Below are 18935 nucleotides of genomic sequence, written 5' to 3' on the forward strand. Positions count from 1 at the left end.
GTATAAGTAAAATAGAAATATTTATAACTTTTTGTCAAGAAGGTTTACTACATATTTCAAATACCATTTTAAAACCATGAAATGTGATTGTTTTAACATGTAACATTGGGTACGTCCAATAGAATAATTGGTTTGTTTTTTGAGTTGGCCAATTTTGGTAAAAGCCAAACTATTTTATTGGCCACTTATAATACAGTCCAAAACTAATTTCGTGTGCCTCTTTTTTTATTTGTTTGGTAAGTTGAAACTATACATACATATATATATATATGTATATCTTCTTCTTCATCTAGAATCTACTCTCTAGACAAAGGATTTGTGACAGAAAATCAAACGGGTCGAAGGAATTTGGTAGAGATTGGAGACAATAAAGACAATTTTAGACAGTGTTAAGATGGAGGCTGTGGATCGGAGATTTTTTTGGAGAAGATCTTGATAATGAGACGGTGAAGATAACAATCAGGAACTGACGTTTCCAGCTGATGGAGGCCGTTTCCCTTGGAATTATCAATCTTTCGGTTTGTGTGTTTCTTGTAAGTTTGGTTGATTTGCTTTTAAAGCTGTGATTCGGAGATGTTTATACTTGGAATCCTGAAAGGACCGACTTTTTTTTTTAATAATAAATATATAAATATAATATAATAAATAAACTACAACTGGTGGTCCGATATCCACTAGCCACCTAACCACAATCATAACCAACAGCGGAACAATACCAATAAATATCCTATAATAACCAATATCATAACCAATAATTATAACATCAACAATATCTAATACTCAAATAACAGGAAACATGATACCATCAACCTAGCAATGTTTCTAATGACTCAACTCTAGCAACCTAGCAATGCCAGACAATATCCAATCGAGTCCCTAGAACATCCTCCTCTTCATTGCCTTGATTCCACGATTACACTTTGCCTTTACCTGCACCACAAACACATATTGCAATGCATGAGTATTTTATAAACACTCAGTAAGGCAATCCTCCCATCTACTGGGCTATACACACAAGCAATAGAGTCATCTCTAACCATCAAACAACAATCAACAATCAACAATCAACAATAACAACCAGGACTCTGCATCGACCGACACAACCATGCATCGACCAATACCAAATGGAGGTTGCGTCGACCGACGCAAGATCTGCGTCGACCGAAGCAAGGTTAACTTGCATCGACCGATGCTCCCAATCCATCGACCGAGGCATGCTCGACATAACACAAAAACCCTAGAGTTTACGCACCGTCCTCGCATTTGCGTCGACCGACGCACAAAGTGCACCGACCGGTGCAATGCCGAGCATCGTTTTTCTCCGAAGCTTCTCGCCGGATCTTCGTTCCTACAACCACAAAACTCAATCCCAAGCCACAAGAAAGCTTCCTAACGTCCATAGCAAAAATCTAACAAGTCTAACATCACACAACAAGCAGATTAAAGAGTTCTCTAGCTTAGATAAGCCATGGTCCTGCACTTACCTTTGCCAAGAGGAATCTGAACCTAAACACAAGAAGAAACCGCCTCTAGGAAGCTCCTACAACGTTCTAAGCCTCAGATCTCCCAAGAAATGCCACAAATCACCCAAAATCTTCTCAAGAACTCTTTCTCTCTTTCGTTCTCTCTCAAAAACGGCCACCACCCCACAAATGAGACAAAAATCGTGTTAAGGGTTTTCTTTCACCCAAAATGCAGCGTTTGACTTAAGTCAAAACGCAGGAACTTGACCTTGCATCGACCGACGCAAGATATGCGTCGACCAACGCAACTCCCAAACCGGGATTTCGGTTCACGGATGTTACAATTCTCCCCCACCAATCTAGATTCGTCCTCGGATCTCGAACAACCATCAGCCAAGAACTCCCGTGCAACCATCTCCACGGCCCACACTCCTCCGACCGTTCTACAGAAGGTCACCTCTAGGCGATAGACTCGCGCTCCAGGCGTCATTTGCTCTCGACTTTTGGACTTTCCTTTACTCGTAGGCATAAACCTTGAGTTTTATTGGCTCCTCATCAGACCTAAGTCTGCATGCCAAATGTTGACTCCTCATCGGGCCTAAACCCGCATGCCATAATATATAAGGAAAAATCCAACTCGTCTCTCGGGTCGTCACCCTACAGCGCACCTCCGGACCATCGTCCGAAGTCGATATACCAACCATACTCCCAAGTCACAAAGTCTCTGAATATGGTAGTACTAGGAGAACCAAAGTTCCCCAAGAGTCGCGAGCAAACGATTCTGAATGCGTCTGAGTCCTATCCCTATCCAGGTTTCCTTCCCGTGGCTCGCGTAAAACATCTCAATGTCCTACCAACCACATATCCCCTCACTGGAATACCCCATGACCACACAAGGATCATATACATGCCACAAGGGCTAAACAAATGTCCTAAAGAGGACCGCCACCAAGGCCAAACAAATATCCTAAAGAGGACCGCCTAAACAGGCACTCTGGCTAAACAGCCCGCCACAATGGCCATTTGTCCCGAAGGACCATCTGTCCCGAAGGACCGTCTGTCCTGAAGGACCATTAGTCCAGAAGGACCGTTTGTCCCGAAGGACCATCAGTCCGGAAGAACCGTCTGTCCCGAAGGACCATCAGTCCGGAAGGACCGTCTTTCCTAAAGGACCGCCTATACATGCACTCTGGCTAAACAGCCTGCCACAAAGGCCACACAATAACAAAAGAGTACTGCCACAAAGGCCACACAATAACAAAAGAATACTGCCACACACGGCACACTGACTCGAAAGTCTGCCACTAAGGCCACACAAGCCCCTCCAAGGCTCTCTACCACTAAAATGGACAAAGTCTAACTCCCGTAAAACTTTCCATATTTAGCACTTTCCATTTTTGGAAACTTCTATTTCAGGAAACTTTCCTCTAGAAACCCTGCCTCACGGAAACTTTGTACCCCGAGCACCACATCATCTTGTTACTGAGTCGTACAACCAACCACCCTAAGCGACCAAGTAACAAGAGAGATGGGCTGGAATACTCCATTCCCACTCCAACCACGGATTACAGATGGAACCAGGCTAAACAAGCTCAAGTTGCGGCTTGCTTCTCATACCACTTCTTGAACCTTGCTTTCATCTTTGCCTCAGGCTCCCAAGTCTGCTCCTCAACACCATCACAGTCCCACAGGACTCTCATCCAAGAAATTTTCTTCTTCCGAAGTTCCTTAATCCTCCTCTCGAGAACCCTCACCAGTCTCGCCTCCAAAGTCATGTTAGGCTGAAGATCCTCTGGAATCTTAGCCAACACCCGTTCTCCCTCACGGAGACACTTCCGCAACATAGACACATGGAAAACCTTATGGAACGCACACATAACCTCATGTAACTCCAGTCGATATGCCACTAGTCCAACCCGCTCAATCACTCTGAACGGACCCATATACCTCGGACTCAACTTAGTCTCAGTCAATGACCTGTTCGGACCCTGCAACATGGCCATCTTGAGGTACACTCGGTCTCCTACCTGAAACTCAAGATCTCTCCTCCTCCTATCAGCATAACTCCTCTGTCTATCCTGAGCCTCCCTCATGTTCAGCTTGAGAACCCGAATCTTCTCTAAGGTCTCCTGAACAAAATCTGCCCTGAACATGCTCCTCTCCCCCACCTAAGTCCAGCATAACGGTGTATGACATGGTCTCCCATACAAAGCCTCATAATGAGCCATCTTAATACTCCCCTGATAACTGTTGTTGTAAGAAAACTCTACCAGGTTCAAGTGATATGCCAAATGGCCACCCCAATCCAACACACACATCCTCAGCAAACCCTCCAGCGTCTAGATCGTCCTCTCAGATTGTCCATATGTCTGGGGATGATAAGCTGTACTCATATGCACCTTAGTGCCCATCTCTGCCTGAAATGCCTTCCAGAACACCGAAGTGAACTTAGAATCCCTGTCAGACACAATGCTCGCTGGCACCCCATGCAATCTGACTATCTCTCTCACATACTTCTTAGCCAAGACCGCTGCTCCATCAGTCTTCTTAATGGCCAGAAAATGTGCTGACTTAGTCAACCGGTCCACAATGACCCATATAGCATCAAACGTCCTAGACACTGGCAAACCCACCACGAAATCCATAGTAATCATATCCCACTTCCACTCAGGAATGGGTAAACTCTTCAGCAAACCGCCAGGAACCTGAGGCTCAGCCTTCACTAGCTGACACACATCGCACCTCGAGACCCAACTAGCTACATCCTTCTTCATCCCGACCCAATGATAGTACCTCTTGAGATCATGGTACATGTTAGTCGCTCCTGGATGAATAGAAAACCTGCTCGCATGAGCCTCTCTCAGGATCTCTTGTCTCAACTCCTCATCCTTGGGCACAAAAACCCGACCGTGCACCAAGATAGTACCATTATCTGAGACCTGATACTCTGAATCCACATCTTTTGAGGCATTCACCAGCCCCAAATCCTTCTCCTGAGCCAACCGCACCCTACTCAGAAGATCTGCTCTATCTACTGCTTCCAAACCCAACGGTTCCTGTGAAACAGCACACAAGCTCAAAGCACTGATCTCTCCAACCAGAGACTCCAACTCCTACTCAGGAAAAGCCAACACTGGCGTAGTAGTCAACATCTCCTTCAGGCTTGCAAAACCCTCCACTCACTCATGTGACCAAACAAAAGGAACATCCTTCCCTATCAACTTAGTCATCGGCCGTGCCTTGCTTACAAAACCCTACACAACTCTCGTGTAATAACCTGCCAATCCAAGAAAGCTCATGATCTCTGTGGCATTCTACGGTCTAGGCCAATCTTTGATAGCCTGAATCTTCTCTGGATCTACAGAAACTCTCTCAGTAGATACAATGTGACCTAGAAAGCCCCTCTCCCGCTGCCAAAAACTGCACTTGCTCAACTTAGTAAACAACTTTTGCTCCCGCAGCTTCTCCAGAACTGCCCTCAAATGCACTACATGCTCTTCTGGACTCTTAGAAAATACCAGGATAGCATCGATGAAAATGATGACAGACACGTCCAGAAACTCCTGAAACACGTTGTTCATCAACCTCATAAACGCTGCTGGCGCGTTAGTCAACCCGAACGACATCGCCACAAACTCATATACCCAAACCTCGTCCTTCTTCTTGACGAACACCGACGCTCCCCACAGTGAAGTGATAAGACAAAAGAGTCCCCTGCTCAATAAATCCTCTAGCTTCGTCTTCAGCTCTACTAAACAAAAATCAAGTAAGCCGACATCAACTCACCACCACTCGGATATCAACATCTCTTGTCCATCGAAGAACCTCTAGTAACTTAATTCTTAGGAAAACTTCCACAAGATAGCTTATTACAAAGTTAGCTTTTCGCTTAGCAATTCTCCATAGCAAATCATCAATACGAACGTAATAAAACAAACAAGTACCATACGTTCACACATTCCGATTCACCGCGTCAAATACTTTGCAAGCCGCCAACTCAAACCTCTTGCCTTGTCTCCCTCAGAAAGCTTACAAAAACCTTGAATCTTGCAACCCTGTCCATCTCCAATGAACGTAATCCAACATCGTTGCAACGAATTAGATTATCCTGCCATGAAGGCTTCTCGTGAACTTATGAATCTGGCAAATATGCCTTTCCTGGCTCAGACCTGCTGTAACTCCCCTTCCTGGGACTCCAGCACTACCGGCCTCACAATCCTGGCGAAACAGCCACACATTCATAACCGGTCTGGTTCATAAAACCCTGACCCATTGGTCAACACATCTAAAACCCGAGATTAACCATTGTCAATCTTTCGAGGTCTACATTCAATCGGGTTGTTTATACTCACGTCCTAGGTATTGCTTGCTCCCAAATCCACCACCCTTAGGTCGCACCCTTCGAGCCCTACTGATCTCACTCTCAGACCAACGTCTTCGAGTTATACCGTCTCACTCTTGGAACACAATCCTTAAGATCTTGGTATCAGGGGAACTACTCATCCCCTCAGGGGAACATAATCCCCTCTGCCACTCTCGGAGCCCCCAGCCCCTCAAGCTATCGGTATTCCGGAGAATCACCATCCCCTCTGGAGTAACAATCTTTAACCACTATAAACATCTCCCGACCAAAAGTACTTCCTGTGGCCAGAGTATAACATTTCAATGTTACACCTGTCCACTCAACTTATAATATCCAACTGGATTACCCACCAAACAGAGAAAATATCTGCTCCAACTGCATACGTCCACCTATCCGCCTCTCTAGGCCCGATACCTCTTGAGAATAATCTCATACCGGTCATCTACAACTGCTCCATCCTCTTAACATAGGATGAAAACTCCTCAACATCCGTAGCCCTCGGCTACACCCCGCCACATGCGGTACAACTAGAGCCTGCACTGGTACCCCTCTTGGTAACCGCTCCACCAGCACGCCAACAGATCCGCCAAGCGATCATCTCAACCCTGGGCTACACCTGCTGCAACCCCACATCTGGGTTCCCAGCACCCCCGGCACGCTCACCGGTTAACCCTCTCTGGTCCCTCCTGATACGCTTGCGACCCTCTGACGTACCTCCTCGTGGAACTCTGGACCCCACACTCGCTGGCTTCGGGACCCACCCGAACATGACCACGACCACGTCCCCGTCCACAACCAACAACTCACACACCTTTAACCACTACACTTCCAAGAACAGAGGCTAACAAGCAATCTTAACATAACACAAAAACACGAAAACACAAACTCACCGTGGAATCACACTGTCGGCTCGAAGAGGATGTTCTAAGACTCCATGCCACACACAATTGACTAACTCAAATAATCAATCAAGACATGCAATTCCAAACATCACAACAGAAACCTAGTGAACCCAAACCTAGAACCTTAAGGGCTCTGATACCAAACTGAAAGGACCGACCTTTTTTTTTAATAATAAATATATAAATATAATATAATAAATAAACTACAACTAGTGGTCCAATACCCACTAGCCACCTAACCACAATCACAACCAACAACGGAATAACAATACCAATAAATATCCAATAATAACCAATATCATAACCAATAATTATAACATCAACAATATCCAATACTCAAATAACAGGAAACATGAAACCAGAAACCTAGCAATGTTTCTAATGACTCAACTCTAGAATCCTAACAATGCCAGACAACATCCACTCGAGTCCCTAGAACATCCTCCTCTTCATTGCCTTGATTCAACGATCACACTTGCCTTTACCTGCACCACAAACACATATTGCAATGCATGAGTATTTTATAAACACTCAGTAAGGCAATCCTCCCATCTACTGGGCTATACACACAAGTAATAGAGTCATCTCTAACCATCAAACAACAATCAACAATCAACAATAACAAACCAGGACTCTGCATCGACCGACACCAACATGCATCGACCGATACCATATGGAGGTTGCGTCGACCTACGCAAGATCTGCGTCGACCGAAGCAAGGTTAACTTGCATCGACCGATGCTCCCAATGCATCGACCGACGCATGCTCGACATAACACGAAAACCCTAGAGTTTACTCGCCGTCCTCGCATTTGCATCGACTGACGCACAAAGTGCATCGACCGGTGCAATGTCGAGCATCATTTTCCTCCGAAGCTTCTCGCCGGATCTTTGTTCCTACAACCACAAAACTCGATCCCAAGCCACAAGAAAGCTTCCTAACTTCCATAGCAACAATCTGACAAGTCTAACATCACACAACAAGCAGATTAAAGAGTTCTCTAGCTTAGATAAGCCATGGTCTTGCACTTACCTTTGCCAAGACGAATCTGAACCTAAACACAAGAAGAAAACGCCTCTAGGAAGCTCCTACAACGTTCTAAGCCTCAGATCTCCCAAGAAACGCCACAAATCACCCAAAATCTTCTCAAGATTTTTTTCTCTCTTTCGTTCTCTCTCAAAAACGGCCACCACCCCACGAATGAGACAAAAATCCTGTTAAGGGTTTTCTTTCACCCAAAACGCAGTGTTTGACTTAAGTCAAAATGCAGGAACTTGACCTTGCATCGACTGACGCAAAATATGCGTCGACCGACGCAACTCCCAAACCGGGATTTCGGTTCACGGATGTTGCAAATCCAAAGAAGAATAATAGGTTTGTACTTGGAATCAGATCTCAAGTATTTGGGGGGGGGGGAAATTGGGACAATATTAATCAATCAAAACTTGTTCTTAGGAGCAGAGACCATTGTGTTCTCTTTTGCTTTTTTTTTTTTTTGTTTATTTGTACTTCTTTTGAAGATTCTTCATTTTGAATTATCAGTTTCTGTCTTTCAATTTTGAAGGTTGTTATGTTTTCTTTTGGCTCTGGTGGTTCCTGCTTTTGGTCAATTGATGAGATTTTTTTATCTGTCATTGCTTTGTTATTAACTATCATTCAGAATTTCCATCAAACTCTGCTTTTGTTTTCCAGAGCCGTTGCGAGATTTGATCAAAAGGCTTGAAGAGAGCGAAAGTGTGTGGCCTGCTCGAAGACATGTGGTTGCTTGTGCTTCTGTGTGCAAGTCTTGGAGAGATATGTGCAAAGACATTGTTCAAAGTCCTTAGCTCTCTGGGAAATTCACATTCCCTGTTCCCCTAAAACAGGTTTGTTTTTTTATTCTTTCTAATGTTTGTGATCACATATGTTTTGATTAGTATTAAGATAATTTCGAGTAATCGTTGTTTTCTTTTCGGTGTTGATAGCCAAGACCTACAGATGCGACAATGCAATGCTTTATCAAACGTGATGAAATAGAATAGGTGAAACGGTGAAGATGACAATCGGTTCTGATAATTTCTTTAAAGGTCCTCATTTTGTGAAACCTGTAACTGACTGAGATACCCTCTTTTACAGGGCTGTTGGTGAGCCTTGGTTTGACATTGTTGTATTTGATGCGTGGAAAATGCTGGAATCATATAGAAGCTTAAAGAAACAACAAAACAGAAGCGGAGGTAAACAATTATAGAAAATTGGAAATCAATAATCTTTAAATAAATTTAATTATGGTGTGTTCAGTTCGGGCCTTCTTGCTTTGTCTCTCTGATGGCTCTGGTAGTGAGGCTTGACCACTTATGTCATTACAGTTTGCAGTGGCTGGTTGTTGGCCTTCAGTGGAATGTTCCTCTGATGTCTATGAGGGCTGGTCATGGTCATCAACTTCATTACAGCCGGTTGATGTCTGAGGGGGTGGTTGCTGGACTTCACTAATAACTCGAGACACGGTAAATGTCTCATACTTTGATTTGAAGTTGTACCGGGTTATTTTTAATTCAAACTCGAATGTCCTCCCATTTAACTCTGTAAGTACTTCAGGCACCCCATCCTTCATTACAGGCTATAGAAATGGAGATTAAGAAAATGATATGGAGAGAAGAGAAACATGAGAATAGGAATAATGTGTGAGTTGTAGGGATGGGGTGAGGTTATGCTGTTACTAATATAAATAAACAAGATGGAAGAATGTATATAAATATACGGAAGTTGAATACCTGTTCATCAAGTAGGAGAAATATAGGCTGATAATCTTGCCTTTTTGATGGAAAGCTTTTGCATGCCATTTACGTAGAAGAAGACCACAGACGATTTGAGGAACACGTCCTGGCTGAAGGTCTTTCAACGGAGTAATACTCATAATTGGTAATGGAGGCTATTAGCGTTTAAAGATGGTTAGAATGGAATATGGAAAGTTGAATCATATATAGAATGAGCCGATTTTGGATTTTAGTAATATAAGATTAATTTATAATTTATAGTGTTGATTTCGTTTATATGGAAATTAATGATTTACGTTTTCTTAAGGTTTAAGGAGATCGCGTGGTGTAATAAAGAGAATTGTTGACCCATATCAACCATTAAGAGAAACAATTAAGATAAACAATTAAGAGGAAGATATGGTGTAATTAAGAGGATCGTAGAGCAAATTGTTTTTTGAATATATGATTTTGTGTTAATTTCGTTTATATGGGAATTGATATGGGAATTGATGAGTTACGATTTCATAGCATTTAAGGAGATCCTGGAGATCATTTTGAATATATGATTTTGTGTAAGAAAGATCGTATAACTATTTAAGGAGTGTAATAGAGAGAATTGTTGACCCATTAAAGATAAACAATTAAGACGAAGATGTGGTGTAATTAAGAGGATCGTGGAGCAATAAGAGGCAATAAATTTAGAAACCCATTTAATATCAATCGAAAATGACAAGAATTAAACAAAAAGAAATGAAAATGATCTAGATTTAACATCAATCGAAAATGGCGAACTCTCCATCTTTTGGATGGCGCAGTATGATCGCAGCCAAGACTTTACTTCTTCAAGGCCTTAGAAAAAACGTTTGTTCAGGTTTTAATATTAGGGTTTGGTCTGACAACTGGATTCCTACTATACCAGCAAGACCGGCGAAAGACAGAGGTGTAACTCGAGATCCAAACTTGTATGTAAACCATCTTATCGACTTTGAGACGAAGGCATGCAAAATGGAATCACTGAATGAGTTGGTGGATCCATCTGATATTCCACTTATAACTAGTATTCAGCCTAGCAAAAGCTTTAAGGTGGATGATTATGTCTGGTGCTATACCAAGTGAGGCCAATACTCGGTCAGATCGGGCTATGCCCTTGCTACACAATCGAACCAGGAAGCCTAAGAAACAAGCACCAAAACGCTAAAGAAACAGGTTTGGAAGGTTAAAACATCAAGAAAGATCAAGCATTTTCTATGGCAGGCACTCTCGGGAGCATTAGCAGTGAATAGCAGGTTAGCAGATAGACATTGCGGGACAGACAGTTTGTGTCCCAGATGCGGAGAAGAGGAGTCGATCAACCATTTACTTTTCGAGTGCCCTCCGGCATTACAGGTATGGGCTCTATGCTCCATTCCTACCCCTCCGGGCCTTTTCCCGTGTTCTTCTCTCTTTGCAAATCTAGATCACTTACTATGGCGAGCAAAGGAACAAGAAGTGAGGGAGAATCAGCTGGAGGCTTTTCCCTGGATCCTGTGGTACATATGGAAAGGGAGAAATGAGAAAATGTTTAATGATAAAGATATTACCCCTCTGGATACTCTTGAGCTAGCCTCCTCGGAAGCCCTGGCTTGGAAGATGGCTTAGATCGTGGACGCTTATGAAGAGTCGGACGATAGCCATGGGGATGCTGCGGATGATGATGAGGTGTGTCTGGGGGAGATAAAGTGCAATATAGATGCGTCTTCGGAAGAAAGCTACCTATTCTCGGGTGTGGGTTTCGTTTTATATAGTGCAGGTATCAAGTTTGGTTCGAAATGCACGAGGAAATTTCTTTCGGTGCTTCATGCGGAACGGGAGGCTCTAATATGGGCGATTGAGTATGCTCTTCAGCAGGGACTAGTCTCGGTTCATTTCGAGACAGATTAGGACAACATAAGATTACATGTGATTTGTCCCAAAAACATATTTTTAATTTAAAAAAACACATCATTTCTCCAAGTGATACGTCTTTTTTTTCTAGTATGACTGTTAGTCGGTAATTGAGTTTGGTTTTAATAATTATACAAGCAGTTACATATGTCAAGTGAAAGAGTGTGTGTTGGAGTCACATTTGTTAAGTCTCAAGAAAGAAGAGTTAGGACTCTTAACTTTCAAGTCTGTTGAAGTCTATTTAAATATGTTGTTGTAAATGTCGAAACACAAGTTTCGTCGGTCTGTCAATTAACAGTCTATGGAGAAGAGAAGACCGATTATCAAACTGTTCAGAAAATCCTAATCTCTCTTCCTGAAAGATTTGACAGCATTGTGGCTGTGATGAAGCAAAAGAAGTATCTGACTTCGTTCATGTGTCGGCTCGCAGTGAAAGAATGACAGAAGGCCCGTTTCATGCTTTCTCACGAGAAAGAAAAGCTGTTGTTAGACCAGAGACTGGGAAAAGCAAGGGGCGTGACAACAACGGCAAACAATGGTGTGGTTATTGTAAGATGGAATACCACACAGAATCAAATTGCTGGGTGAAACAAATTAAAGATGGATCAGAGTAAAAAGTCGAAATGCTACAACTGTGGCGAGAGTGTCGTTCAAAGAAGTATGAACGGGCACATGTGAGTTCTAGATATTGAAGATCATATGTTATTTAGTGTAACAGAAGATGCACGGATAATCACAAAAGAAGATGTGTGGTTAGTGGACAGTGGTTGCACAAATCATATGACGAGGGAGGAGAGATACTTAGCTTCACAAGCCTTGATAGAAGTATCAATGTTCCAATAAAAGTTGGGAAGGGAGAAGTCGGTCATGGGTTTGATCCCCTCCTCTCTATAGAAAAATGTTCACTCTTTGGGTTCTCACACATTACACGCATGCTCTGCGAGGACTCTGAAACAACTCGATCCAAGAATAATAATAGGCTGGTTTTCATTATATATATTCAGATAAAAGTATTGGGAAAGAGTAACTAAACACAACCGTGTATGAATAAAATCGAGACTTTATTTAAATCTAATACCAGTGTTATAGAATATCGTTTATTAAACACAACCTCCGATGATCTCTATGTCTTATGATCACTACTCTAATCATATAAACTCCTAACATGCATCACAAAGAAAGCATGAAAAACAATTTACCTAGTGAGGTAAATCATTCCTACTCACATGCTGTCACAATATTTAATCACCCAATTACTCAAAACAATAATTTACATTAATCATATAGCTTCTTGCTCATACACATAATAGAAAATATTTATATTCTCATAACTTGCTCGACATTATCTAACATGCCCATGAGTCTTTATCTATCCTTCTTCATGGCCACACAACCCTCGAGCTTGGTCAACATGACTCTCCAGTCCATTTGTTTGGACACATTCTATTATTTCGAACATCAGGTCCAATAAAATATATGAAGGCACGGGGATTGTCCTATGCATGAAGCTACTAAGGTGAAGCCAACATATTACCAGGTCTTTGTGCTTCTTCCGTAGTAGTCAAGGTAGCCACACAGCAGCAAGTCACCACATTTGATCGACTAAGGCGAAGTACATATCGAAGTCTTATCCAAAATTGATGTATTCTGAGTGGCTTATGGGTTTTATAGAACATGTGAGTTTTCACGTCTTGAAACCTCTTTTATGTTCTTTAACTCTTTCTTTTTCTTGCGAACAAGTTTAGATCTAAGTTCAGCTTGGTCTTCATCTAGGAATTCCCCATACACAAGTGGTTCAGGAAGGTTGGTCCAATGGAAGTATTTAAATAACAGCATTCAAGTTTGCTTCTCCAGTGTCTAGCTACCTTTCCTCTGATTCTCTAGTAACTTGATTTTTTTTTGCAAGACAGCCGAGATCAATGATAAAAGGCAAAACGATACACATTATGGAAAGTTCTTTTACATGAAACCAACGCTTTCTGGCATTTTGATGTTATGGGTTGAAGAACTAGAGATGAAATAATGAAATATAACTTGCAAGATTTTTTGTCGAAAAGAAAATCCAAATAACTTAGATAAGCTTAGTCTGAAGAATGATGATGCCTTAGAGATCTTACATATGACTTTCAGATTTTCAGATATAACAAACACAAAGAAAGCAAATGTAATTCAACGTTCGGGAGCAAAGATACTGAATATAGAGACAACATAGAAGATAACAAATGCAAACATATAGAACAGAAGAAAGTAGACTTGTTATAAGCTCCCAACCTAAGTATCAAAGCTAGAAATTTAGAGATTAGAAGTAAAAGAAAAAGGTTGGGTTCTAAGAACTGGAGTGCACTTAAGCGGATGAACCATTTTTAGGGTCATTCCTTCAAAAGTCTCGTCCATGTTGACCTTATCTTCTTTGATTTCCCAGTCAAAGCACTGCACCATCACTCCTATTGCAGTTCCTACAAATATAGAACCAAGATTTGATCCAGGACATCCTCTCCTTCCACTTCCAAAAGGAAGGTACTTAAGTTCTTGATCTTTCTCGTCCTCTTGCTCTGATCTTGTAGAACCTAGAAACCTCTCTGGTTTAAAACTTTCAGGATCCTCCCAAGAAGCAGAATCTCTCATGACAGCGTAGATGTTGATAATGAGTGTTGTCTTCTCCGGTATGTAATATCCTTTGACCTCAGATTTTTCTTGGAACGTCCGTATCAAGACTGGAGATGGTGGGTGGAGTCTTAGAACTTCCTTAACCACTGCTTGCAAATAAGGAAGGTTTGGTAAATCTGTTTCTTGGATCAACCTTGTTTCCCCTACAACGGAAATGATTTCTTCTCTCAGTCTCTCAAGAACTCTAGCATCGTTGATCATCTCGGCCATTGCCCACTGTGTTGTTTGCACCGAGGTATCAGTGCCTCCAATGAAAAACTCCTGCATTGAGAAGACTCAAAACATTATATGTAAATATTTTTTAGATTATCTAATTAAATTGACAAAATGATAGGAACATCTACCACAAAAAATCCCTTGATATGATTCCATGTGATCTTATACTCTGCGTTTTCATCTCCATAAGCTGCCAACAACACGTCCATCATATCCATACCTTCTTGATACTGCTCTTCATGTTTCTCCTTGTGTTCCTGAAGCATCCTCTCTAGCAGCTCATCGAATTTGTTGGAAACAGCCATTATCTCCTTCTTGAATAGTGAAATCCCAAGCTTCGCAAGCGGTCTGCGCAATATAGCTGCCAAAAATATCTTCTCCGACAAGGCATACGTTTCATCAACCAAGCCCCTGACTCTCTCTGACTCACCGTCGTCCTCTGAAAAACTCCTTCCCATGATCAGTTTACACAAGGTGTTGTTCATGAGCTTCATGGCTTCCTTACCAATGTCAACGCTCTCATTCTTTGTCGCCTTATCGAGAATGCTTTTGTAAAACCGTTGTAGCTCTTCAACACGAACACCTCGTGAACGCTCCAACACTTGCGGTCGGAATAGCTTTGTTGCCATGAGCTTCTTTATGAACTTCCAGTACTCTCCGTGTGGAGCGTTCAAGATGCCAGAAGCCCCAAACATGAGAGACTCATCAATCGCAATGATACCGCGAGAGGAGACGTTTACGTCATGGACCTTGAAGATTTCGTAGGCCATTGGGGCAGAGGAGACAATAATGATGGGTACATAGAAAATGCGGATAAGGAGGAGAGGTCCATACTTGGAGGAGAGTTTCTGAAGAGACTTGTGAGTGAGGGCAGAGAGGAGAAGGTGAAGATGACCGATGATTGGAAGAGAAGGAGGGCTCGGAGGCAGAACAAAGCTTCGTGAGTCTTTTGGTTTCTTGAAGAAGAGCGAGTGAAAGAGGACTATGAAGAGGCATGCAAGGATGAAGATACAGAAGTTTTGGAAGTCAAAGATGATTGCTGCCATTGTTTCTCCAAATTAAGTTAAGAAGCTGACGAAACTTGATGAAGAAGCCGTACGTTAATATAATGTATCAAGATGACCAACCATGCATTGTTTATTACAAAGAAAAAAAGCCATGTCTGGAAGAACGTGGCATAACTGACGCTTGTGATAAAATCTATAATATCAATATAGTTTGGATCGGAGTTTGAGAATACTAATAGTCAAGTGGTAAGATGTGTTCACTTGATCTTATCAAGCGGATATGAAGAACTGTTCATGTCCAAATGGACGTTGAGAGTATAAATCCAAATATGAACATATCTATTAATTATTTCGACATATATATCTACCATCATCTCAGTCACTTTCAAAACTTATATTATCTCAGTTAACTCTTCAACAATAAAAGGGAAATTCCAAGACTTTAACAAAATTCAATCAACATAATTACCTCTTACGACATGCACATGCATATACCTGACTCATCAAGCACAACCAATATATATATATTAAGTATTGATTGCACACAGTTATTCGTCCGTCATAGTTTCAAAATCACCGCTTCGGATTGGAACATAGGGAGAGACGTATTGGTTCTCTGGACTTCCGGTATTGTTATCGGTATATAAGGAGTCCTCACGAACTAATATTTTCCAGCTAACTCTTACACCACGTTCATGGCATAGAAGGTTGGTCCTCTGGAATTAGTTAAAAAAATAACAGCAAATGCTTACTGCCTTCGTTTACCTCCTCACATGCATGCAGCCGATGTCTTCAGTGTTACGCACTTTGTCTCTTTTGTAGCAAAAGATAGGGAAATTGGGGGTTATTGTATTGTTTATTTTCTTTAAATACGATTCATTCAATTATAAAACAAATTACAGACTACAAATTAAATGATTATCAAATATAAAAACTAATAAATTTTGAACTCTAAAACAAATTTAATTTGAAACTTTTTTTTCTTTCTAAGAACTAATTATTTCGATACAAAAAAGATTAAACACATTCAACAAAGTAAGCATATTACTTAACAAACGGATCAAATGTGATCACCAAAGTGGAGCAGACAAAATGAAAAACGTGGGATAGTTAATGTTGCTCTAGTTTAGGCAATTGTTATGAGAGTCAAAAGAATCTAAGCAAAATAAAATAAACTAACGAAATATGGTCAAGGCGAAAGTCATTAAACTAATGAAATACATGGGGCAATTAATGCTGCTCTAATTTATGCATTGACTCTCAAAAACCATAGTATAATACTGTAATAGTAACACATACAAGTAATAAGACTCAAAGACTTTGCACTAGTAATTTAACGTTATATGATTTATAAATAATTTATAGTACAGTATATATATTTTCTTAACTTGTTAAAATATTTACTATGTCTGAATATTATATAGCACTAGTTGGGTTTTGTTTTATAATATGTTTTGAAAACCTTTTAAAATTATGAGAAACTGATGAGTAAAAAAAATGTTATCAAAAAAAAAAAACACAAAATGTTAAAAAAAAAATGTGTTAACACTCTCATACAATATAAACAAAACAACAATCTCAATCTCAATCTCAATCTCAATCTCAATCTCAATCTCAATCTCAATCTCAATCTCAATCTCAATCTCAATCTCAATCTCAATCCCAATCAAACTTTTTTATCTCATGAATGATCGATCTCTTCTTTCACTCTCTCCAAGATTTGGATGCAGCAACTTTCTCCTAACAATGCTTTTCATCTTCTCCGCATCAGAATTGCCAATGCCAAGGTCATTACTTGAAGCTAAACAATCACTTATTGAATTCGCAGAAATACTGATGTTTGAATGGTACTTTTGGGAAAGTTCCATTACAATGTCTGTAATTTCATCTTGCGGCATCTTGGTGTCTAGAATTTTGACTATCTCCGAACACACGATGTTTCCTCGGCGCAAATCTACACAGTCTTTGTCAAACTCACGCCCAAACCTCTCGACGAACATGATCCTTATGTACTGAAGCTCGTTAAGCTCCCCGATTCTTGATGCAGCAAATATCAGTCCGGCCATTGCTTCTTTAGTTACGTCCGGTAACATATGAACATCGCTGGGAGAGAAACATAAGTATATTAGGGTTTTTGAACCGCTAAGGTTTAACGTATGTCACAAGTTATATATCAAGAACAAATTACCTTTGATGACTTAAAATAGATATACTCTGCAAGATGGATTTGCAGAAGTATTCGACCTGATCATAGGCCAACAACCTTCCCTCATCTTCATAGAATTGCTTCGCCTAGGGTTTCAATATGCAAAACCGGAAAAAAAAAATTAACATGGTGATAGATATTATAATCAATCAAGAAGAATTAAGATGGTGATTGAGATTAATTTCAGATACCTTTGGTAGAGCTTCTGAAAAGCGGCCATTGGGAAGGAGCTGAGCGAGATTGTCTGACCATGCACTCTCTTCGCTTCCGATGTAATTCGACAGAACATATCAGGTTCTGAATATGTTGTTTACTGCAAGTGCAAACAAGACAGAAAAATTGAAAACTCGAACAAAAAAACAAAACAAATCATAACCGTGTAAGGCAAGTAAATCAAGTTTCTTACCACTTGGAAGCTTTTCGCCATCTTGAAGAACGAGAAGAAACGCCAAAGACGTTACTAAAGCAACCCAACTCTGATTTTGTTTTCATGGCAAACATTAGTATTTGCTTTCTACCGTAGGAAGGTGAACAGATATTTGTAAGTTATGTAAGTAAGGGACTAATAATGAGATGTGAATATATATAGCCAAAAATCTATCAATATTATCCTTTTAAATTGATAATAATTATATCCATTTAGTCTTTTTATTTACCATGTATTAAATCTGGAAAACCCCGTTTATTCTTTTCCAATATGGAATTGGAAATCCAAATGCATTTCACGTTTGTTTTATTAAGAGATACATCAGTAACTTAACTAAAGTAAAAGGGAATACAAAAAGCATTTCATATTCCATTTAGCTACGGCAATTCAATCGTCCAATAATGTTGTTTTTTCAATCAAGATTTCAAGTTTTTCAATCGTCGAAAATATGAAATCATCATTATGTGTTCTACTATATTTTGTTTCGTTGGAAAAAAAACCCTCCATTCTTCAATGAAATATTTTATCTCTTTTGTAAATCATTGGGAAGATATTGTAGACTATATCCAAAATATTTGGTTAAAACAAAAAACTGATCAGTCTCTATCCTAAATCAGATAAAAAGGAACAAATTAATTAATATATACTGTATCTTATTAAACAAATTGTTATTTATAAATATTATACAGTTGAAGATAGATATTAATAATCACATAAAGATTTAAACATAAAAATCTATATATAAATTTCCGTAAAAAAAGCAGATTTTGTTTTTAACATTATAATAATATGCAAGCGGTTTATAAAAAGTTTCTTCATAACATATATATATATATATATATTTCTAATATGATAATGACAAAAGTCACAAGTTCATACTTTTATTTTTTACACACTTTATATTCACATCTCACAAGTGTGTCAATTGGGCATAATTGAGCTGAAATCCCACCACTAAAATAATTTAAGTTAAAACTGAAAATAATTAAAATCATATATATAAAAGTAGAGTTTCAGTCTCTCCT

At 40.2% G+C, this 18935-nt stretch overlaps 2 protein-coding genes and 1 pseudogene across 3 annotated transcripts; 1 reads left to right on the forward strand and 2 right to left on the reverse strand.

The window, feature by feature from the left end:
• The first annotated feature begins 10247 nt into the window (after nucleotides 1–10247).
• LOC147930687 (uncharacterized) lies at nucleotides 10248–11102 on the forward strand. Its single transcript, XM_087476985.1, has 2 exons — nucleotides 10248–10559; nucleotides 10719–11102. Exons 1-2 carry the CDS (start codon nucleotides 10248–10250, stop codon nucleotides 11100–11102), a joined length of 696 nt encoding a protein of 231 aa, XP_087333111.1.
• Nucleotides 11103–13454: 2352 nt separating this feature from the next.
• On the reverse strand, nucleotides 13455–15346 carry LOC104732116 (cytochrome P450 705A22-like). Its single transcript, XM_010451646.2, has 2 exons — nucleotides 14399–15346; nucleotides 13455–14315 (listed from the first exon to the last, which is right to left on the reverse strand). The coding sequence occupies exons 1-2, from the start codon at nucleotides 15314–15316 to the stop codon at nucleotides 13680–13682; spliced, it is 1554 nt and encodes a 517-aa protein (XP_010449948.2). The 5' UTR covers nucleotides 15317–15346; the 3' UTR covers nucleotides 13455–13679.
• Nucleotides 15347–16770: 1424 nt separating this feature from the next.
• LOC104733630 (uncharacterized) lies at nucleotides 16771–18067 on the reverse strand (annotated as a pseudogene). The gene is made up of 4 exons (XR_015573858.1): nucleotides 17890–18067; nucleotides 17675–17796; nucleotides 17466–17569; nucleotides 16771–17380 (listed from the first exon to the last, which is right to left on the reverse strand). The product of XR_015573858.1 is annotated as an uncharacterized LOC104733630 (transcript).
• Nucleotides 18068–18935: the final 868 nt, after the last annotated feature.

This window comes from Camelina sativa, chromosome 12, assembly GCF_030686135.1.
Source record: "Camelina sativa cultivar CO46 ecotype springtype chromosome 12, ASM3068613v1".
Classification (NCBI taxonomy): Eukaryota; Viridiplantae; Streptophyta; class Magnoliopsida; order Brassicales; family Brassicaceae; genus Camelina; species Camelina sativa.

Coding starts and splice junctions, on each gene's coding strand:
- LOC147930687 (XM_087476985.1), top strand. CDS start 10,248: ATGGCGAACTCTCCATCTTTTGGATGGCGCAGTATGATCGCAGCCAAG. Junction 10,560..10,718: donor GCTTTAAGGTGGATGATTAT/GTCTGGTGCTAT, acceptor TTTCTATGGCAG/GCACTCTCGGGAGCATTAGC.
- LOC104732116 (XM_010451646.2), bottom strand. CDS start 15,316: ATGGCAGCAATCATCTTTGACTTCCAAAACTTCTGTATCTTCATCCTT. Junction 14,316..14,398: donor ATATCAAGGGATTTTTTGTG/GTAGATGTTCCT, acceptor TTCTCAATGCAG/GAGTTTTTCATTGGAGGCAC.